The sequence below is a fragment of the Mandrillus leucophaeus genome, unplaced genomic scaffold (assembly GCF_000951045.1).
Source record: "Mandrillus leucophaeus isolate KB7577 unplaced genomic scaffold, Mleu.le_1.0 Scaffold527, whole genome shotgun sequence".
Lineage (NCBI taxonomy): Eukaryota > Metazoa > Chordata > Mammalia > Primates > Cercopithecidae > Mandrillus > Mandrillus leucophaeus.
The window spans coordinates 22,500-46,437 of NW_012105664.1; the positions used below are offsets into that span (position 1 = coordinate 22,500).

General features: G+C 40.4%; 1 protein-coding gene across 1 annotated transcript in view; it reads right to left on the reverse strand.

Moving 5' to 3' along the window:
• Positions 1-23,938, reverse strand: part of SPATA31E1 (SPATA31 subfamily E, member 1) — a 55,240-nt gene that overhangs the window by 3,155 nt on the left and 28,147 nt on the right. The window contains 2 exon segments of the mRNA XM_011996868.1: positions 22,065-22,196; positions 22,545-23,243. Coding sequence (XP_011852258.1) covers positions 22,065-22,196; positions 22,545-23,243 — 831 coding nt within the window.

The window sequence follows — 23,938 nt, forward strand, 5'->3', positions numbered from 1 at the left end:
AAATGTGGAACACATTCTACTTGATTAATATTTGATGTGTGTTAAATCAGCGACATACTTTAAAACCATAAAATACCTTAAATATTAAGTGATTGTGAGTTTGAGGGGGTAATAAAGCAGCTAAATTTCTATATGTGTGTAATCTAAAATCATACACAGACTTTAGTCAGTTTTCTGTGACAAGTATAATGTGTGATCAGCTAAAATTCTTAGCAAAAGTTGTGATATCCAGAACAATTCTAATTCTTAATAAAAATTCTAGAACCTCAAAGACTTTCTGAATAAATAAGAAATTAAGGTGATAAGAGAGATCACCTTCTTAAAACAACCTACAAATACTATAGCATAGACCAAAACATTTTAACCATATAATCATGCATTCTAATATTATTTTCAGCACTATATCACGCTCAGAATTTTCAAAAAGGCTGAAACTACTATATCTGAGGAGTCATCATTATTATAATCATCCACATTTTATACCCTCCATATTTTACTCCATAATAATCTAAACTGAAGAGAATTAATGTTAACCTTTGATTACAAAGCCAAAGGAAATGCCAATGGTTTCTAATAGGAAACACGCACAGATAATCCTTCAGAAAAGATACTGATAAAGTATGCCATCTAAATCATTTTTTAGAAATGGGTATGGAGTCTGATAGTAATATCAAGGAATATTTAATGAAATGCACATTATATTTCATCAGAGCAGCAACACATAAAAAATAAATGTCGTCAACTGACTGCCATTCTCTTACAAAAACTAATTTAAATTTAAATATGAAAAGAGTATTTATAGGTTAAAAATTTATTGGTCTGTGCAGCCTGATACAGAAGAAAAACTTTGAACTACCTTTTATAATTACTTCTTATCATATTCAGAGTTATTAATTTTTAAAATTAAATATAATGAGAATCAGATGATCTTATACTTTGGGATATGTTTTGTTCTTAATATGTGTAAACTTCGCAGTGCCACAGTGCTGACTGCAGTAGAGCCTGAATCTCAAGGGGATCCTCTCGCTGCAAATCAGGAACAGGCAAGTCCCTCGGGCTTGTTTAAACTAATGAAGTGCAGTGCTTACTTAATTTTCACAATCTTTTAACAACCACTGGAAAATGTGGATGTGAAGCTGATATTAGAGTAACTACCAGACCAAAATAGTTAATTTGATAATGTAACTATAGTGGAAATATGACTTCAATGACACTATATTTTTACTGGGATATTAGAAATGATTTGAGCAATGCCTTGAGCAGAAATCTCAGGCCACAGATTGCTTCTTTATGATAAAAGACCTTGTCAGTGGACAATATGGGCATGATCTCCATCCTAACTCAATCTGTCTCTTCCCTACTAATCTATTTCATCATTTACTCGGTATGTGCATTTGATTTTTAAGTAACACAGTAAAATTCAAGCTATGCTGAAACTCTTATCTTTGAAATAGTATATAAAGAAAGAAAAACAATTCCACCGTGATATCTCTGTTATTTACAACAATGTATTCACATGGGGCACAGTTAATTTAATTAATTAATTTATTTATTTTTATTTTATTTTTTGAGACAGAGTCTCATTGTGTTGCCCAGGCTGGAGTACAATGGCGGGATCTCAGCTCACTGCAACCTCTGCCTCCTGGGTTCAAACAATTCTTGTGTCTCAACCTCCTGAGTAGCTAGGATTACAAGCACATGCCACCATGTCTGACTTTTTAAAATTTTTTTCCTTTTGAGGCAGAGCCTCGGGGCACAGTTAATTTTAAATGATATTTCCTGAATTGGTCAATCTTTAACAGAAAAATGAATCTACCCCTTTAAGTAGTGATTTTTAAGTGTATTAACTTATTTAATCCACTGAACTATTATTTATGCAGTAGAAAAAGTAATTTACTCAATGACACTTGAGCAGCATGAAATGGTTAATACGTCTCCAAAAAGTAAGCCATCATCTTCCTTCTCACTCAGTGAAGGATGGACATCCTTATTTTCAGCAGTAGCTTTCTCCTGTTCTCCAGGTAAAGTCTTGGGACAGGTGTCATTTTCCCAGGGTCTGCCATGGCATCTTCACATCCGTAGATGCTACATGGTGGCTTCTTTAGTTCTCCCAAGTGGCGATGACACTGGCTCATCTAATGGTTGTTTTAGCAATTCATCATCAGCTCACATGACTAGCCACCCTTCCACAGCCTGTTCTAAAATGGAAAAGGGATGGTATAATTGAAAATCATCTATAGCCTCCAATAATAACTCCCTTCTGACTTAGATCTCCATTATGAGCATTTACTTGCAATCAATAGTAAAGGAAGATATAAAAAACTGATTTATAGTAAAAAAGAAGAAAGCTAGCAAACAATAATATGATGAACCTGCTTTCTTCAGTTCCATTAAAATGCTATATAATTAATTTTGAGCTATAGGAATGAAGATTAAGAATGAAAATAATTCTCTCTGAGAGAAAATCATGATAGATTAACAAGAAGACAATAGAAGACTTGCCGTGTCTTCAATTAAGACTGGAGGCCAGGCACGGTGGCTCATGCCTGTAATCCCAGGCATGGGAGGCTGAGGTGAGTGGATCATGAGGTCAGGGGTTCGAGACGAGACCAGCCCATCCAATATGGTAAAACCTCATTTCTACTAAAAATACAAAAATTAGCCGGGTGTGGTGGTGTGCACCTGCAGTCCCCGCCACTTGGGAGGCTGAAGCAGAAGAATCACTTGAACCTGGGAAGTGGAGATTGCAGTGAGCCGAGATCATGCCACTGTACTCCAGCCTGGGCAATAGAGAGAGATTCCGTCAAAAAAAAAAAAAAAAAAAAAAGGCAAACCCAGGTCCATGGCTGCTGGACAGCTTCGAGAGGATGCAGAAAGAGGAGTGAGGCAAGGCAGAGGTCACTGGAACTTCACAGTGACCTGCAGAGAAGAACATCACATTCAGGTTCACACACTGATTAAAGCATCTCTTTCTTCTCCTCTTTATTTCTCTCTCTTAATTAGTTAACAAGCTAGGAAAATGCTAGAACTTGTTGTAAAATCAGTCTTGATCAGAGATGTGCTAGTAAATGTTTAACAACAGGCTCCTAAGGAAAATAAAACTCTTGATTTGCAACATTTGTCATTTTCTGTGGTGTAAATACTCCCATCATGGCCAATTAAAGCTATCAATTTGAAGTCACTGAACGTAAACTTGGAAAAAGATACACCACACCATCCCATTATACAGTAATTCTTCCATGCAGATACAAGATATGTAAATGACTGAAACAGTACAGATGGAAGATGTCATAAAGTAAGTAGTAGGTGATGGGTTTTGAGAGTTCATTCCCTTTGTTTTTAATATGACTTACTTAATTGTAAGTTTGTACTTTAGCTTTTAACAATGGCTGTGTTTTAACAACTGGCTTGCAAAATTTATGAAAGGCTAATAATTGGCTCTGGCTAGTTACTAAAAATTGCTGCTAAAAATTGCAGCTAAAAATTGCAGCACATCACTACACAATGGAGAAATATTAGTGATATTTTTCCTTTAAGATCAGGAAGAGGACTTTAACAGGCATCATTGCTTCACTGAACACTGCGTTCAAAGTCCTATCCGTACATAGAGAACACTTAAAAATAAAAGTACAATGATTGAATGAAAACAAAAGAGCAACAGTCATCATTTCCATATGATGTGATTGTGTAGGTAGAAAATCCAAAAATAACTGACTAGCTATCAGTTCAACATACAAAATCACTGTACTCCTAAACTCTATCCATACTTAGAAGTAAATTAAATACAATAGCCAACAGTAACAGAACATATGAAGCATCTAAGAATGAATCTTATAAAACTCTGCCAGACATTTATGAAGATTATTAAAATTGTCCTAAAAGACACAAAGAAGAAACTAGCTGGGTGCAGTGGCTCATGCCTGTAATCCCAGCATTTTGGGAGGCTGAGGTGCTTGAGCCCAGGAGTTTGAAACCAGCCTGGGCAATATAGCAAGACCTTGTCTCTACTAAAAATAATAACAACAATAATAAAGAAACTACAAAAATGCAGCCTACAAGAATCACAAATAGGAAGGCTTAATATTTTGAAGGTATCAGTATTCCCTAATTTGATCTAAAGATTGACTGAAGGCCCAAGGAAAAACCTACAAGGATTTTTTCTATAGAACGTGAAGAAGTGCCCTACATAGGTAGCCCAGAGGTCCTTAACATGGGGTACAAATATCATTTAGGAAGTCTGTAAACAAAAATTTAAAAACTACATCTTTATTTTCACTTTCTCCCTTTCTTCAATTATGACTGTAGACAAACCACACAAGCATCAGCAGTGCCTGTGCACTGTGCACCAATACAAATCACAGACATTTTCAAAGCAATCACTGCCGTGGCTTGTGAACTAGTGTTCAGTGTGTCAGAACCAAAGCAGAGTCACTAATGTAAAGAAATCCCCGACAGCTGGGAAGGCCATGAACAAAGGGTTCTCACCTTGTATTTCTGATAATGAAAAAGACTACAAAACCACAACTTTGCCCAAAGGTTATTGCAACTTTACGCAAAAAACACTTCTGCTAGGACATCTGCCCAGCAACTGCCTGTTCAACCTCAGACTGGTGTGATCCTTGTTATGGGTATGTTATTGATATAAATGTTCCACACATTATACAAATTCATAAAAATCTATGTGATCAGTCACCAGTTTGATTGCTATGTTAAATATTTTCTCAAGTAATATCTGTATGGATATATTATTAACGTCAACATCCTAAAGATTATGTAAAATGTATAAAAGTCTGATGGTCATCATGTGATGTTGTCAGTCATAATTTTTGCTATGTTAAAATGATGCATGTAATAGAAATAACTAAATTTTCTTGTTGATTGGGAACTTTCACCAGATTTTAACCACGGTTATTCTGTTTTTGTCATCCACAGATACTGTTTTGAATACTTTTCTAAAAACATTTGCAATCAGGTCTAGTTCCAAAATTGCTTTTTATGGAAATGACTAGCAAACACTCTAAAACACAGACTCATGATAACTTAAAGATTAATGAACTAAATAAAACTTTCTAGAACTCTACTAAAGAAACTACCAGGTTCATAAAACTGCTAATCCAGACGAAGCAAAACAAAAACATTAGTTGCAAGAAATTACATGATGAAGATAAAATTTTTATGACTTTTATTTAAAACATTGTCGGTTTTTCGCTTAAATGTTTTGTTTTCCATATTTAAGAAAATTCTTTCTTGTTAACTATCTGTAGTTCCCCACAATGTGATAAAGTATACTTTTGTGAAGAAAGATGGAAGCCTGTGCTTTTTCTTCCTACTGATTCCTCCCAAGTTCTAAAACTATTTTTGAAAAGTCTTACTTTTGTTTATGTAAGTTCAATAACAGTCTGCTTTGCCTTTATAAGCAGGGTACAACTGGAAATACTGGTTACATTACCAAGTTTTTGACTGGGATGTCATATTTAAGAAAGTGAGCAGAATGTCTGGCCTCAAGAGTTCCCAGTCTTACGATGAGTGAATAAAAGTTGTCACTTTTTGGCAGGCCCAAGAACCTTAAAACTGTACGTAAAATCTAAAACGTACCTTGGTTTGGCTTCCTAGCATCAATCATATTAAATCTGTGATTCTTCCATGACCCATACAGAGAGAAAAAGTTATGTTTCTAAAGAAAATTTTAATACACCTGTCATTGATTGTAAGCCTGTGTGTGGTTTTCAAGTTCTTATTATCTTCCTGTTGACTACACTAGATCCTACATTTTCCTAACTTCCTCCAATATTTGCCTTTAACTCTCCAACTCAAAGGCTACACTATTTCTAAAGCCCTATAAGCTGAAACCACATACATTTTAAGCTATGAGCTTCATGCCTGGTGTATGGACCACATAAAAAAGTTCACCAAACCACCCAATGTCATGGCTACAAACCAGGGGAAATTAATGTTTTCACACTGTAGACAGCTTTTCCCAAGATGTCAGAACAAAACTCCTTAATGAGACTTACCCCCTTTAATGCTGCCTTTTTCACTTAGTAGGATAATGGTGTAATTAAAATTTCACAATCAATCACTTCCTGTTGGTTACTTCACAGAACCTAACCTAAAAAGATCCTTTAGTTTCCATTGGTTAAATAAAAGTGTCTGTGCTACTGCTAATACTACATGCTGTACCTGGATAATTCCTCTGGGAAAGTTGAAGTCACATACACAAAATAAGCAAACAAGTCACATGGTTACAACGGGTCTCACCTAATTACCTGTGGCAAATGATTTACTTAATTGGTTATCTCTAAGTGTAGGTTCATGGCTCAAAACCATTAGTAAACTGAAACTGTCATATTCCCATTAAGTTTACTTTGTATTTTCCCTTCTGAAACTTTATATGTTATTTGTTAAATTTTCATGGAAGTACAGCTCCTACAAAATAATGCTGGCCCAGAACTTTAAGATGACCACAAAAACTACAGAGCAGACAAAATTGAGCTTAATAATGAACTCCAAGTAGACTTAGCCGAAGAGCCACTCTCTTCAAGGGTTTGACATTGACTCCTGCTCATCAATCACGCCCCCTACTGGGGCGCAAGATCAGCAATCGAAATGAGTCTGTCCTGGCATCAATGAGAATCAAAATCAAACCACAGGATGATTGGTAAGTGATGCTTTCAGAGAAACATCTTGATCCAAGAGGAAATATGAAAGTCATCAGATCACAGTGGAGTCATTAATGTAAAGAACACCGTGATAGACAGAGCAGGGAAGGCCATGAACAGAGGATTCTCATGTTTGTATGCCTAATGATGAAAAAGACTCTACAGAAACCACAACCTTTCACAAAGGCCATCACAACCTATGCACACACACAAACACTTCTGCAAGGACATCTGCCCAGCAACTGTCTAACCTTGGACTGGCATCGCCCTTGTTACTAATCTTTGTAGCCAGTGGTAATTATTTGAAACAATTATGTAATCCTCCTTATTTTTTTCTTTAAAATCTTTTGTCTTCTTTTACCACCCTGAATATACACATAGTTTACTATGGCACATGTATTCCCACTGCAATGTTCTATCCCCAAATAAATATCTTTTAGAGAGATTCTGTTATTTAGGCTGACAGGCTGACAACCTCGAAATATTATTTCTGTTCCTCATTTACTTCAAAATAATAATAGTTACTAAACATCCCTGCGTTTTGTTATTTAACGTACTAATAACTAAGGAATGCCTGTTATAATTTTTTTTTTTTTTTTTAGACGGAGTTTTGCTCTTGTCGCCCAGGCTGGAGTGCAGTGGCCGGATCTCAGCTCACTGCAAGCTCCGCCTCGCGGGTTCACGCCATTCTCCTGCCTCAGCCTCCCGAGTAGCTGGGACTACAGGCGCCTGCCACCGCGCCCGGCTAGTTTTTTGTATTATTTAGTAGAGGCGGGGTTTCACCGGGTTAGCCAGGATGGTCTCGATCTCCTGACCTCGTGATCCGCCCGTCTCGGCCTCCCAAAGTGCTGGGATTACAGGCTTGAGCCACCGCGCCCGGTAATATATTGATATATGCATTTCAATATAATTGCTTTTCTTTGTAATCCTATGTACGTATTTTATGGATTTATAAGCATTACTCTGAGAAGGCGCTCACAGGCTTCAGTAAACTCTGAAAGGGATGGGGGCACAAAGAAGGGTTAAGAAGCTCCCATAGCGGGCATGTGCACTGGAAGTATAGAGCTGTTAAGTTATGACCGGGGCATTAAGAGCATTTCAGGAAATTCCAGAAGACTGCGGTTATCTTGAGGCACAGCCAGTGCTAACTGGAGGGTGAACATGGCGACTTCTCATGGGCACCAGCATGCCGGGCAAGGCAAGCTGTATTCTTCTCCTTGTATGGAAGGAGGTCCCAGGAGCAGAATCAATTTCTTCAAAGCCACACAGCTGGTTGAGGGCAACTGCGGATTAACTGCATGAACTATGTAACAGGAGCCTGCTCCCTTTCCCAGCCTCGCCCCGGCTCTGCTCTTGTAAGAGTCTCCCAGATAGCCATGGCCCATGGTCCCGCCTCTGTCCCCTCTGCTCATAATTTTTTCTCACGTCGGTTCGGTGTCCTCCCGTAGGTTACTGAGGGCCGGATGGGGAACCAGGCCTCTCATCTTGGGACATCTGTCAACTTCCCTAAGCCTAAGTTTTCTCATCTGTGTAATGGGAAAAATAATACAACTAATAGAGTTGCTGTGAGAATTAAGTGTTTGCTTTTCTTATTGTTGTTACGGTAAAACAAATCATCACACATTAATTCCCTTCAAATGAGTCTATTAGGAGACTTCCCCATAGTGAGATACAGAAGGGAGCATTCACAGTTCCAAATCATATTGTCATTCTTTCCTCCAAAACTTTTGTGATGTAATCTTTCCCTTGGAGGAGTTTTAAAAATGATAATTTTCTTTATAACCCTAAGTTAAAGGCTTTAGAATCAGTAATTAGTTGTTCCAGTTGACTCTAACAGTCAACTTTGAGAATGCATGTGGCAAAAACGAGGTGGCCACCTCCTACACGGTCCTTGGACAGAGACATCTCTTGATGTGGACAGAGTTGTCCATGCACTCTCGGTGTTGCTAACTAATGACATCCATACAGGGGACACCCAAATGCCCTCTAAAAGCCACACTGACTGCTCCTTTCAATCTGAAAGGTCCATATTTTATACTAAGGTTCCTGGATCAAAAAGTGATAAGACCTAATTTAATTTTACTTTTTCTGGAATCATTATAAAATATTTCAAAATCACTATACGAATATTATTCTTATCAATAATCTGACAAATAGTATTCTACTCCCCAAAAATAGATGAATCCTGAAGTACTTCAAATCTACGAGAATTATTCACGGATCATTTTAAACAAGTGAGATGGCAAAACAATTGTAAAAGATAACTATTTTTCACTTTGGGAAAAAGCAAGTTGAGTATGAATAAGAAGCTGCTAAAAATTAGCATATGAAAATAGAGAACACTATAGTTAGCTAGGCTAAAGCTATGTTATTCATCTTCTACATCACTACTCATATTCATTAAGAAATGATTGTATGGAATAATCTCAATTTTGGAATGCATCCACCCTTCAGAGGTTCAAAGGTATTCAAAGTCAGGTTTTCAGAGAAGCTAAAGACTCTAATGAGAAAGCAATGATCCATTATAATGCGTTTTACAGAAAAATATATCACAATTGTTCATGACTTCTTGATTCAGTTAAGATTGTTCGATGCATCCTTGCATGCGTTCTTCCATATACAGTTCATGATTAAGAAATAGTCAAGCCTTGTCTCAGTATTTACACCTACTGTAATGCCATGTTAACCCATAGCCTACTGTTTGTCCTGCAAACAGAACATTAGACTGAAATAATAAAACAATTCTTCAGTTTTTGTTTTTAAAAATTATGTAAATATATATTTTTTCCCAGGTGAAATCTTAGAAATTTGGAACTTTCCACAGCTGGGAAAAATACAGTTGGCTTAGTCCTCCCAATCAAAGTGAGACAATCTCAGTGTTTTCCAGGCCCTTGACCTCCTTTTAGAACTATTTAATCTACCTTTCCCCTCAAACAAAAACATTTCCAGGCAGGATTTATTGATTAACTACAGCCCATCAGTAATAAGTTTGCTCTTAATTTCTTCAGCACTTTTCAAATCTGTCTATACACGATTCTATATAAGTGGTATCTTTTCAGTAAGCATTATGTTCTGAAATGGATGAAAATTTTTTCAACACAGAAAATGCATGGTTTTCAGTCCTCAACACATCATAATGGAACCTATTCCCTGGAATGAAAACGAGTGTGTGTATAAACTGCCCTGGAGCTGGACTTCAACACTAGTTGCTTCTTCCAAGTGGACAGCCTCACGCCACATAACTTGCATTCCTTCACCACGCAGATTCCTGATCCCAGTCTTCACTGCTTTGGGGACCCCGGTTCCGAACGTGGCCAAGTGTTCCGGGGCACTGACCAATCTCCAACCTTCAGATTCACTCCCAGGGGAGAGGAGGTGATGACCCCCTAAAACCCACATTACATTCAAGCTCATAAGCATGGTGAGCAGAACCCTCTGGAGACTTTTGCGTGGTTCTGGGCACCCTGGCCTCCCCATCCACCTCTGTCCTCGCCGGTCTCTGAGACACACAGAGGCTCCAGTTCATGTCTGCAGCTACCCTACGTGGTTTACGTTTAGATGAGCCTGAACAACCCCATCAAACCCGACTCTGTGACCGTCAAAGCCTAGCCCAATATGGTAAGGAGGGGAGGGTAGAGGTGGCCTCTAATTTCTTGTTTGTTCCAGTAAGTTATGGAACAAACTTACTTATTATTCCAGTAAGTTATGGAACAAACTTACTTATTATTACATTCTAATAATAGCACAAGGTTATATTTTTGCCAAAAGAAAGTCAGAAACTACACATTGTGCCTGGTAAGGGAGGAGACCACCCCTCATATCGTCTTATGCCCAATTTCTGCCTCCAAAGAAAGAAGAACTAAAAACTAAAAGGCAGAAATGAATCCACAGGCAGACAGCCCAGCACCGCACCCTGGGCCTGGTAGTTAAAGATCGACCCCTGACCTAATTGGTTCTGTTATCTATAGATTACAGACATTGTATAGAAATGCACTGTGAAAATCCCTATCTTGTTTTGTTCCGATCTAATTACCGGTGCATGCAGCCCCCAGTCAGCTACCCCCTGCTTGCTCAATCAATCACGACCCTCTCATGTGCACCCCCTTAGAGTTGTGAGCCCTTAAAAGGGACAAGAATTGCTCACTCGGGGAGCTTGGCTCTTGAGACAGGAGTCTTGTCGATGCCCCCAGCCGAATAAACCCCCTTCCTTCTTTAACTCAGTGTCTGAGGAGTTTTGCCTGCAGCTCATCCTGCTACAGATGTACTTGTGACTTACTTCATAGGTTTGGTTTTTGGTCATTGCATTAACTGAGAGATGTTTCATGAATAGATTCAGATCCAGATGTTGCCTGTAAGGTTATTCCTCAGGCTGGTCCTGGTGGCCCATGCCTGTAATTCTAGCACCTTGGGAGGCCGAGGCAGGAGGATGACTTGAGCTCAGGAATTCAAAACCAGCCTGGCAACATAGTGAGACCTTGTCTCTATTTTAACAAATTATTCCTCAGTGCTTAAGAATTCACTTTTAATCATAAATCAAACAGTAACACTATAAGAACAGTTTGTCATCAATTTTAAGATTGCAATGTAGCAAAGTAATGCCCATCCATTGGAATTACTAGATTTCATTTGGTTTCACCCATTTCTTGTTTAGAAAAAGAAAGTGCAGCTCACTGCCAGTGCAGTATTCTTGGGGCAAACGGGAAGTGGGGTAAAGAAAATCATTGTTCTTATCATTAAATTACACCTCAACATTCCCTACACTGGAGTGGATTCATATGGTAATGTTTCTTTTAAATCACATTGAAAGGACACAAAGATAGATGTGTACCCGCCCCCCCCCCCTACCCCCTTTGTTCTGCTCTCTAATCTTTGCACATACCAGAGATTTCGTAAGTTCTGTGAGTACCTGTTTTTCTGCATGTACCAGAGATTTTGTAAGTTCTGAGGCAAGGTCACAAGACGTGTTTAAGTAAGATAAACTCTTGCTGCCATAAACCTGCTCTCCCGCCTCAAAGGTTGAACCGAAATATCAGAAATGGCGGGAACCAATCATAGTTAGCCAAATCGCCTTGTTCAAACACTAGCCAATCATATATCTGATTTGTATAATAACTCTATGCCCACTTTTCTTAGACTATACAACACTGTTCGGAGCTCAGTGGGGGAGCTCTCCTGCCCGTCTCGTTTCGCGAGCGAGGGAGAGTTCCAGGTTCGAACCTGTAATAAAGATCCTTGCTGCTTAGCTTTGACTCTGGACTCTGGTGGTCTTCTTCAGGGAATAAACGGTCTGGGTATAACAACATCATTTGTAAAATGCCTTTTTTTTAAAGTTTAAATTACAAAAATAGCATCTTCTAAATACTGAAATCCAAACAGCAGAGAAAATTTAGTTGGGCACATACTTGTTAATAAAAAGAGCCTTTTGTTTAACATCTAGTCTTGAAATCTGTGACGAATATACACAACTAGTTTTAAACAAAGACTTCTTGTTTATCAGTAACCTTGTGAATTCACTTAAAAATAAAGGCTCTGACTCAGCTTGACTGAGGAAAGACATAAAAACTAAACTTTCAGGTTTTTCTTCCAATTATATGTCGGGAGCCTTAGCTCTTGCACTTAGCCTGGCAACTCGATCAAATGTATTGCTTTATGGTCTTAAAATTGTGCAAAATCATGTGATTACAGAACCTTGAGAGAATCAAAACTCTGGGGAGAGAATTGTTCCTGTTTCCTCACTGATTGCCCTGCTTTGGTGCCTTAAGAGAAAAAGGATTTAGACCTGTTTGAAAGACAAATTTGTATAATCTCAATCATGGCCACTGAAAACATAGTCAGCAAATGGAACAGATTCCAAACGATGGGGGTGGTTCTAAAATCATAACCAGTGCCACTTTAATGAATCATTCTGCTCATCTTGTAGGATCAGCATGTTTTTATAAAGAACCAGTATTTGCCTTTATTTCTTCTGCTTTCACTACACTGCCTGGCACATGATAAGCATTTGATTAAAAACCTCCTGAATTAACTTCACCACAAGTTGGATTGCCCTTTGTAACCCTAAATCTTGATATCTAAGTTATATTTCAATTCTGACATATACTGAGCTTAAAGCATTTAAACAGCCAAATTCATCACAGGAGGAGAACTACGCAGTTTTAATTTCCCAGGCTCAGAGTGGGGTACAGACATGATAGCGGGAGGCAGGAAAGCATAGATTAAGCAAAGCATTCTCTTTCTCCCTCACAGGAAAGGATCCATCAGGAAGCATTCGTTTCACAAGACATTCCTGTTCCTGACCTTCAACAAGGTCATTAAATTCCACAATCCATCACAATCAGGGATATTTTTCAGAAAGAATTCACAAGTTGAAAAAACAGAACATTTCTGCACTAGAAGAAAGTAACATTTCTAGACTCGTCAAGATTGTCCAGTTCTGTGCCAAGCAATACAGAGAAATAGGCAAAGCTGTGCTCCCTGGACACTGACACCCAAGAAACCCTTTCTCACATATTAAATTATGTGGAATATATGAATGAGATTTCAAGACGTTCTGGCTAAAGGGAACTGGCTCCTGACGCTGCACTTGCTGGGCTCTCCGGGGCCCAAGCAGGCCTTCTGACCGCTTCCAGGGGCATGGAATCCCTGCAGGTAAAGCAAGAGTCGTGGAACTTGAAAATGAATAAAAAGCAGTGCCTGTGACCTTTTAAAAATTGATAATTCCCCACCCCCACTCCTGAAACTCTGATTTCCTATGTGCAATTTCCTGTGAGTCCCAACAAACCAGAGTATTTAGAATACTCTGACGAGGTATTCTGAATGACAAGGAAATGCACACTTCGGCCGGGAGCTGAGATCTCCAGCTCCATGGTGGGTAAGTGTCTCACCTGGGCTTGGGGTCAGCTCAACGTGGGCCACTGGAGTGTGATCCAAACTGTACTTTCATCCTGGCAGTCCCAGGGTCTCAATTATGTTCCGTGGTTGAGATCCCACTACTGGGAGAAAGGTGTGCAGTGTAAAGACACATTCAAGAATCCGAAGCCCCATTTACCTAGTGCTTGCGAAGACACACTGAGGCCACTTGGTGCTTGACTCGTATTGGTATGTCTTGCTCTAAATAATCAGCTTTAAAAGTTTGTTGTTGTTGTTGTTGTTGTTTGTTTGTTTTTTTGAGATGGAGTTTTGCTCTTGTTGCCCAGACTGGAGTACAATAGCATGATCTCGGCTCACTGCAACCTCCACCTCCCGGGTTCAAGCGATTCTCCTGCTTCAGCCTCCTGAGTAGCTGGGATTACAGGCGTCCACCACCACATCTGGCTATTTTTTTAAAAATATATTTAGTAGAGATGGGGTTTTACCATGTTGGCCACACTGGTCTCGAACTCCTGACCTCCAGTGATCCGCCCACCTCGGCCTCCCAAAGTGCTGGAATTATAGGCATGAGCCACCACACCTGGCCTAAAAGTTTTAACAATCCCTAACTTATTATCTGGAGAACTGCCTTGACTGCACATAAATCTGAAATATCAGCTTCAAGGGGCAAAATCTATTTTTCTAAACTCAAATTGCTACTGGCTTCTATAGAATTCTCAACTTCTATATTCAAATTGTTTAAAATGGTCACAAAGTAATCAAGTATGTATTATTTATATTTTTCTGCTGAGACATCTGTTAACATGAATTACCAAAATTTTGTAACTTCCAAAATTATATTAATTAGCTTGATTTAATAACTCCATATTGTATATATCAAACCATCACAATGTACCCCATAAATGTATATAGTTATATGTCAGTTAAAAATAATATTTAAAACTCACAGCTACATTCTATAAATGTTGCTTCTAGATATGTCACCTTCGTAGAGAAACGTATATTTCCCCGAGTGAATAATTTATTCTGCAACTTTGGAAAAAATTTTTATCCTGCAAGTATCTCAGTTTTTTCCACTGAAAACTGAAAATGAAATTATTTAATTCCCTCTCTATTATATTATTGTAGAATAATTGAAAAATGCTACACAATTTTTTAAGAACCCTATGAAGGACATACAAGGGCTTAATGGTCATATATCTTTACAGCAAATATTTCTTCTAAGTGCCTATGTGACTTAAAAAACTTACAAACACTTAAAAAAATTAACAATTGCTATTAATTTGATCCATAAATATAAGAATTGTTGGATTTTCAGGGCAAAACTTAAGTCATGAGAATTTCTTGTTCATTGTCGTGGTGAGAACATTTTGGTGATTTCTAACTCTCTTATCCTTTGGGGATTCCCACAATGCATATGTTGGTCTGCTTGCTGGTGTCTCCTAGTCTTCTTAGGCGCTATCCACTTTTCATTACTCTTCTTTCCTTTCCTCCAACTAAATAATTTCAGTTGTGGGTTGCTCAGGTTTACTTCTTCTTTCTTCTGCTTGCTCAAATCTGCTTTTGAATCCTTCTAGTATATTATCATTACAGGCAGTATACTTTTTAAGTATACTTTAGATATACTACAGGTAGTATACTTTTTAGATATAGGAAGAATTTTTTGGTTCCCCCTTATAATTTTATATCTTTATTAATAATATGCTTATTTTTTCCAGGCATAACTTGTTTTGTTGTTCATGTCTTCCTTAACTGTTCGAGCATCTTTAAGACAACTGTTTTAAAGTATTTGTATAGTGTGTGTGTGACATCTGGGCTTCCGCAGGTTTTGTGCTGATTTATTTGATATCATTCATGGGTTGTAATTTCCTGTTTTGTTATATGCATTGCTTTTTGTTGTAATTGTTGAAAACTGGACATTAAAACTTATAATGTAGGAACTCTGGAAATCAAAATTTCCCCCTTTTTCTGTGGCTTTCTGGGCTTAAAAAAAATTGTTATATGATGTCTCTGCATTGGGACTAAATCTGAGTTGAGAACTTAAGGTCTTCATCATTTCTTTTCTGGGCTTGTTTCTTTCCTTTAGCATGCATGGTAGCTTCCTCAATTTCCCACATATGCAGTTGTTTCTGGAAGTTCAAAAAAACAGGTGTAACTGCTTTAAATCTTCTAGGAGACATTTCAGGTGAATGCAGATTGGAACAGTGGTGACTAGCCTCCATGCCCACACCTCAGTGATCAGGGAAACATTCCACAATCTCAACACAGAGACCTGATATTTGCAGGGACAGGATTTTATTGCCCACCCTGGCTCCAGCAAGCTCCCTTGCCCCAAAATGTCAGTTATGACCCCACAGCTGCCTGACATGGAACTGTGGTTGGTGATAGACAGCTGCCATTGTGCTGAAGGCTGAAATAGAGCAAACATTATCATAATTTAGCAGCCAGTCTGTTCCCTGGGAGTTGCAAGTGTTCACATCAACTACAGGGTCCCAAAATATTCACTTCAGAGAGCCCCTTTCAGTATAATTGCTGTCCAGGAGGAGAGATGGATTCCTGGTGGGTGTGTCCTATTCTACCATTTTTCTTGACTTCACTCCCCTAAGGATCAATTTTAATAGAAAAGCACAATTATCCGTTTTTTTTGTTTGTTTGTTTTTGGGTTTTTTTTGAGACTCAGGTGACTCTCCTACCTCAGCCACCAGAGTAGCTGAGACTACAAGTGTGCACCACCATACGTGGCTAGTTTTAAAATTATTTGTACAAATGGGGTCTCCCTATGTTGCCTAGGCTGGTCTGGAACTCCTGGACTCAAGTTGTCCTCCTGTCTCGGCCTCCCAAAGTCCTGAGATTACAGGCATGAGCCACAGGCCCCAGCCCATAATTAATCTTTGAAGCATATTGCTTTCTTTGTATTAGAGGACCTTATTTACTCCTCTTTTATTAAATTTAGATTTTCTATGTCTCTTTTTATTGACATCCGGAAATAAATCTTTCTAACCTAGACAAAAATTTTCATTTTGATTAATCAGAAAATTACATTACACTAACATCCTAGTCAGTCAAGTATTTATGTGGCATTTTGGTCCTAGTTTGTGGGGTGACCGTAATCACTAGCTTTGCCATTACTGCCTTTAGAGTGTGAATTAACTATATATGTCTGAAGGTCGTTGGGGAGAGAACCTATGCTCTTGCCATTCTCATTTACTATTAGAGCAACAACTGTTTTCTGGGGACAGTCAGCTCAAATGGCTTCAAATTCTTAGTCACTCCACAGTAAAGAAAATAAGTGGATAAATATAGATTTCGGCGTGAAAATTCATAGATTTACCTTTTGTATTTTTTACTTTTTTTGAAACAGGGTCTCACTCTGTCACCTAGGCTGGAGTGTAGTGATCACAAAGGCATCACACAGAGAAATTTAGGCTGATGCAGCTGCTCTGTGTAGTGCTGGGCGGTAGACACATGTCTCTATGGGTTTCTCAAAACTTACCACAAGCTACACCACACAAACTCACCTTTATTTTTTGCAAATTAAAGAAAAACATTGGCCGGGCGCGGTGGCTCAAGCCTGTAATCCCAGCACTTTGGGAGGCCGAGATGGGCGGATCACGAGGTCAGGAGATCGAGACCATCCTGGCTAACACGGTGAAACCCTGTCTCTACTAAGAAATACAAAAAATAGCCGGGCGTGGTGGCGGGCGCCTGTAGTCCCAGCTACTCGGGAGGCTGAGGCCGGAGAATGGCGTGAACCCGCGAGGCGGAGCTTGCAGTGAGCTGAGATCCGGCCACTGCACTCCAGCCTGGGCTACAGAGCGAGACTCCGTCTCAAAAAAAAAAAAAAAAAAAAAAAGAAAAACATCAACCATAATATCAGAGTATTTCAGGAGGAAAAAGAAACTGATTAAAGACACTGTAGAAAATTTTGATTGGATACTCTAAGACAAAACAAACTTTATAGAAACACTCTACTTTAGTTGGTAATTTTGTTTATCACGGAGGCAAATGATATTTCTGACACTAGGCGAGAACAAATGAGTAAGTCAGTTGTAGATTATGTGAGCTGGAGTTGTCACTGCTGTGGAATGACTTTTTCTTGCAGTGTTGTGAAATGTTTCTTTCCCAGTGGTGTGTTAATTCTCCCCAGAATTCTCACCAACCTATTCAAGTATTTTAAAAAATTCTTGCTCTTATGATTTTAAGACAAAAATACATCTGTTTTCAGCCCAGCTGGAGAAGCCTCATTACTATCACATCCTTTGTGTTCTAACTGAAACCCTGCACATAAAACAACAAACGAGCATGGGAAATGTTGGAAAAGTGTATTAAGCAAGCCAGACTCCCTGGGGAATGACACAGTGGTACATTCCCTGGGTTTCCTATTCTTCTCATCTGCCCTGGGGAGAATGCTGCAGAAGCCTCCAACCAGAAACCACCAATAGGTACAGAAAAAACCAAAACCAAACCCAACAAAATCCTAACTCTTTTAACCAAAGAACATGGAAAAGAATGGCCTGGCAAGAAATGCCCACCTGACACCAGCCACACACCAATGGAAAAACCCCCCAAACACCATAGGTTAGTGGAGTCCAGTGTGGAGCTGATGATCCACTTCACTGCCACGGAGTGGAAGGCAGCAGCAGCACTCTGACTCCCTTGCCTGATGGTGTCCGGGGGGCCAGGTGGGGAGGCAAATCTCTCTTCACCTGGTGAAAGAAGGTAGCATTCTGATATTTCTTTCAGGTGATATCAACAGACCAACTAAGAAGTTGTTCTTCCATTTCCCGTCTGACAAAAGCAGACTGTTCTACATTCCTTTGCCAAGGTGATGTCTGGTGGTGCCAGAGACAAGCTTAGCCTCAAACTCCTCAAACTCATGCAGCAACAGTGACATTGACTGAGGCAGGGTGAGGTAGGCTAGTGTCACCCTCCCCACCCTGCTGTCACTGGAGACCAGCAGGAAGCTGAGCCTCTGCTGCCACTCAAATCAACCACACTGACAAAGTGTCGCATCTAGGCTAACTAGTACTCCAATTTCCCCCTACTTCCAGTGTCAGCAGGGCCCAGTGGTGAATTAAACCTCCATACTGAACCAGCTGAAATGAGACTGAGTGAGGTGGTACTGGCGGGCAATTATTAACAGGAATTCCTTTGAACCAAATGCAAATCTTGAAAATCTCAGCAAAACAAAAGTTATAAGAATGAACCAATTGGAAATTATAGAATTAAAAAATACAGCTGAAATAAAAGTTTACTGGGTAAACTTAATAGTAAAGGGGAGAAGACAGAAGATAGAATCAGTACACTTGAGGACAAATCAGTAGGACTTACTGATTCTAATCTGAACAAAAGAAAAAAATAGATACAAAACAAAACAACAGAGAACAGCCTCAGGGACCTGTCAGACAGCATCACAATACTGAGTATATGTATCATCAGAGACCCAGATGGAAAGTAGAAAGAAATAGTGGGACTGGAAAAACAGTCAATAAATTGATATCTGAAAACATCTTAATTTTGATAGAGACAGAAATCTACAGAATCAAGTAGCTGAGTAAATCCTAAATAAGATAAACCCAAATAAATTCATACTGAAACATATCATATAAAAACTTCTGAAAACAGAAGACAAAAATTTTTGAAAGCCTGCCCCCAATCGGAAACCGTGTAGGACACAAGGAAGTGTCCCAACCTTTTTTATGTCCTGAAAGAAAAGAACTGTTAACTGCAAATTCTATGTCCAGCAAAAATAGCATTCAAAAAGGGAGAAATAAAAGCATCGTTATGTGAAGGAAAACTGACACAATTTGTTTTTTACCAAAACTCCTCTTAAAAATGTGAAAAGTCCTATTAACAGAAACCAAATGATATCAGAAGAATGACTGGAACTTCAGAAAGAAAAGAATAAGAGAATGGCAAAATGTAAAAAGACATAACAGGTTACGCATCATCTCAGAAGTTTTCAAAATCATATTCAGTGTTTTCGCAAAAATTATAACGCTGCCTGTAGAAGCATGCTGTGTATTAGATGTGTTACTCGGTGCAATTCGATTTTTAAAAACAAGGTGGGTAAAGGGACCTACATGAAAATAAGGTGTCTACACTTCATTTAAAGTGGTAAAACATCAATATCAGTTGACTGTGGTCAGTTACAAATGAATAACGATAATAAGGTAAAGACAGTAAGAAAATAATATAGAGATGTACTAGAAAACAATATAAAGAAATTATTATGTAATCCTAAAACTATTTCAGTAACTCACAGGAAGGTAAGAAAAAAGAGCAGAGGAAATAAAAAGAGAATGAACAAGCAGAAAATAAATTATAAAGTAGAACACCTAGGCCTTGACATATATATTACAGTTATCTTAAATATAAATTGTGAACACTTGTCAATTAAAGGACAAGGAATATCAACCTGGACAAATAAACATGATTCAAAAATATGTATGCTACTTATGTCAATTGATGTAGAAAAAGCATTTACCAAAGTATAGTACAGTTTTATGATAAAAACCTTCAGAAATCTACAAATAGAAGGAAACTTCCTTAACTTTATCAAGAGTATTTATCAAAAAACAACAGCTATGTCATACTTAATGGTGAAAGACTGAATGGTTTTCCCCTGAGGGTGGAAACAAGGCAGAGACGTCTGCTCTCACCACTGCTATTTGACAGAGCACCGAAAGTTCTAGTCAGCACAATTGGGCAACAAACAAGTAAGGCATACTGACTGAAAAAAAAAAAAGAAAGAAGGAAAGCTGCCTCTATTGCAGATTACACGATTGTCTTTGTAATGTCTCAGAGAAACTAAAAAAGTCTTGTAGAAATAATAATAAGTTATTTAGCAAGTTCACAGGATAAATGATCCATCTTACAAAACTCATCATACTTCTATAAACTAACAACGAATGCATGGAAACTGAAAATACCTTTACAATTGCTCTAAAGAAAATACTTAGGCAGAAATCTGACAAGACATGCAGAATCAAGATGGCAAAAATTGCAAAATGTGCATGAAAGAATTGAGAGAAGAACTAAATAAATTCACACATACCTTATTAATGGTTTGGAAGACTCAAGATAGCAAAGATGTCAACTGTCTTCAGATGGATGGGTAGACTTAATGACATTCATATCAAAACTCCAGTTCGATTTTTTATGCATATAGATAAACTTATTTTAAGCTTATATGGAAAGGCACATGATATTGGTGGAGAGATGGACACATAGGTCGACAGAACAGAATACAGAACTCAGAAATGCACCCAAGCAAATATGTCCAACTCATTTCTCCAAACCCAAGAACTGGCAGAAACTGCTGGAGAGAGAATAGTTACTCAGGCTTCAAGTCTAGAGATTAATTGTGATGTGCCTGCTCTGTAGAATAATAAAAACAGTGTATTCCAGCAAACAATAGAACATAGATATGTGTGATATGTGTGTATTTACAACTGAGGTTAAACCGTTAGGCAATAAGAATGCAGTCCTATTTTTCTACACTCTCTTTTCTAACATCTTTCAAACAGATGATGTTTTGGAAGATTTTCAATTCTTTTCAATAATTAAAAAACTTTTCCAAAAGAACAAATACGCATGCTGAATTACTGTAATACCCTATTTTACATGTGGTTGTAAATAAGCAACCCGTTGTATAGATTCAGCATTTTGGATGTTAAGGTAAACATATAGCTGCTCCTCATTTGCAGAAGAGTGGATTTACAGTATGTGTGTCTGTTGCAAGGTATATTTAAATTACTTAAAAAATATCCTCTTTGGTAATAGTTTTTTAAAATGAATTTGTGGCACATTAGAAAGAATGTTTTAAAGCAAAATTGCTTTTTAGTTTGTATTCTCTAAACGTCAGAAGTTTACTTTGAAGAATTAAAAAACTTACTAGAATATTCATATTTGACCTATAATATAAGTAACTTAGATGGAATAATTTGAATCTGGAAATTTCTTTATACCACTAAATTTGAACTTTCAATGCCATTTTAGTTTTACAGATTTTCCTTGACACATTCTATTAGCTACTGGAAAGAGTTAAGACCCTTTATGAAAATATGATTTTAGTGATGCAACTTATGTATGAGGCAGATAAGGAAGCATGGATCCCTGTGCCCGTTCACTAAGATGTTATGAAATAATTTATAACAGAGGACAGTAGCGGGAGTGTGGTCAGGCGCGCCCCCTCCTCACCGGGCCCACCAGAAGCTTTCAGGGTCTGGGAGAAACATGTCCAGGCCTGCAGAGGCTGTCACAGGGGAAAGGGGCAGGGCGGGGAACCCAGCACAGGCAGCCTGGCCTCGCAGGGAGTCGAAGGGTTTGGGAGGAAGCTGCGTCCACCCCGAGATCCTTCCTGTTCCATGTGCTCCAGCACAAGGCCCGCAGGAGGACCCTGTGAGCAAGACCGACCCAGACAAGCAGGCGGATGCCCTTGGCAGTGAGGGGAGCCCGGCCTGAGGGGCTGAGGGCGGCCTCGGAGGCACAGCGTCAGAGAAACTCCCACCGCTCTGTCGGGAACGCTTGCACCTTTATACCAGCACGGGGGTTGGGCCGGGTGATCTGGGGAAGGGTCTGCCGGCGGGTCGGGGGGTCGCTGTGAGTCGGACGCCGTCTGACAGAGGAGGCTGTTCTGTTGTTCGGTTTCTCTCGGAATCTTCTCTAGAAGAGGGCAGAGGGCGGCCAGGAGAAGGCGCTGCTGGAATGAGGTAGATGCCGCTCGTTTTCACCAAGTGCAGTGCTTGGGATTTGAGGGGGTGGCGAAGTGACCTTAATCTATTTTCTCTGTGCAGGTCTCTGTTAGAGTCACCGTGGGGGTCTCTGCGGGGGTCTCCGTGTAGGTTTTGAAGGGCCTCTGTGGGAGTCTGTCAGGGGTTTCTGTGGGGAGGTCCCTCTGGGGTGTCTTCATGGGGGGATCTCGGTCAGATTCTCTGTTGGGGTCTGTGGGGGTCACTATGGGGAATCTCTGGAATCTCTATGAATGTGAGAATCTTTGAGTGTGGGGTGTACATGGGGGTCTCTGTGGGGCTCCTCTGCTGCAGGTCCCAGGATCCGGGGTCCCATTGATGTTGGGCCCACACTGGAGCTGCCCAGGTCACCACCCCAGACAGGACTTGGCTCCAGCAGTAGCCTGGGCGCCCAGAGTGACACCAGGGCCTTTTCCAAACAGGTCTCCAGCATGGGTCCCGCCACGCCTGGGTACAGGCCTGTCCCCTTGTCCTCAGCCTCCACAACCCCTGCATGTGCAGACCTCTCCCTGGGCAGAGCCCTCTGGGGAACCAGCTCCTGCCTTTGCTCCTGCCTTCCCTGGGGATGGCCAGGAGGGACCCAGCACCAGGATGGAGGAGCCCAGGACCGTGCCCTGTGGGGACTCTCCCTGTGAACCATGTGACCAGATCCTCTGAGGCCCAGTGTGTCCCCTGCCAGCAGCTGGGCTTGGAGCCATAGATGTGCTGTGTCACCCAGGCCAGCCCTTGCCTTCTGGATCCCTCTGCTCTGGGAGTGGCATTGACCACTTTTACTTGTAATGATCACCGGACTGTGAGGACCCTGGTTACAGCTGTGGGCAGCTTGTGGATCCTGCACTTGCGAACTTATGTTCGTCTTCCCGGATTCTTCTCCCACCTCCCACCCTGGGTCTAGGTCCCCTCCTGTGGTTCCTGACCGCAGAGTCCCGCCAGGGGGCCGGGCAGCAGCCCTGGGTGCCTCCTGAAACAGACACCCCACACTAGTGGCCGGGAGACTGCTCTGGAGAGTGAGGCAGGGGACACCAGACGCAAACCCAGCGGTGTTATCAAGGCTGAGCCAAGTGCTGGCGGGGCCCAGGTCCGTCCCGGAACTCAGCAGGCAGGGAAGGATCTGGGGAGGGTGTCAGCTCTTCCCCACCAGGACATCTGGAAAGGAGCTGTCCCGCCTCTGACCCAGGGCCAGTACAGGACACCCCCACATTCCCAGGCTACCACGGGGCAGGGAGACTGCTGGGATCCATCACTCCTCCAGCCTCAGGGGAGCCTACCAGCCCCTCAGGGCGTGAGGCCCCTGCAGACCCAGCCCCTGCAGCAGTACAGAAGTTACCTTAGTGAGAACGGGGATGCAGTGAGCCAGACCCGGTGGGGTCTCCATAGGGTTTGCTGTCCTTACACGTCCTGAAGACTCTGGGTCATGATCCAGCTTGGAAACCAGACACGGTTTCTCCCTGGACAGGGAGAAGAGGGGGTCCTCCACGTCCCTGCCAGCCTCCTCCAGGTACAGCCGTTCTGGAAGCCGCACTCAGAAGGAGCGGACGCTGAGCCCTTTCCTGTGCCCTAGCATGGCACAGACAGAAGCCACCACCTCTGCAGGGAAACCAAGTGTATTGGGAACTTCTCTGTGAAAGTCGGGAACACATGGCAGCTGTGATCACC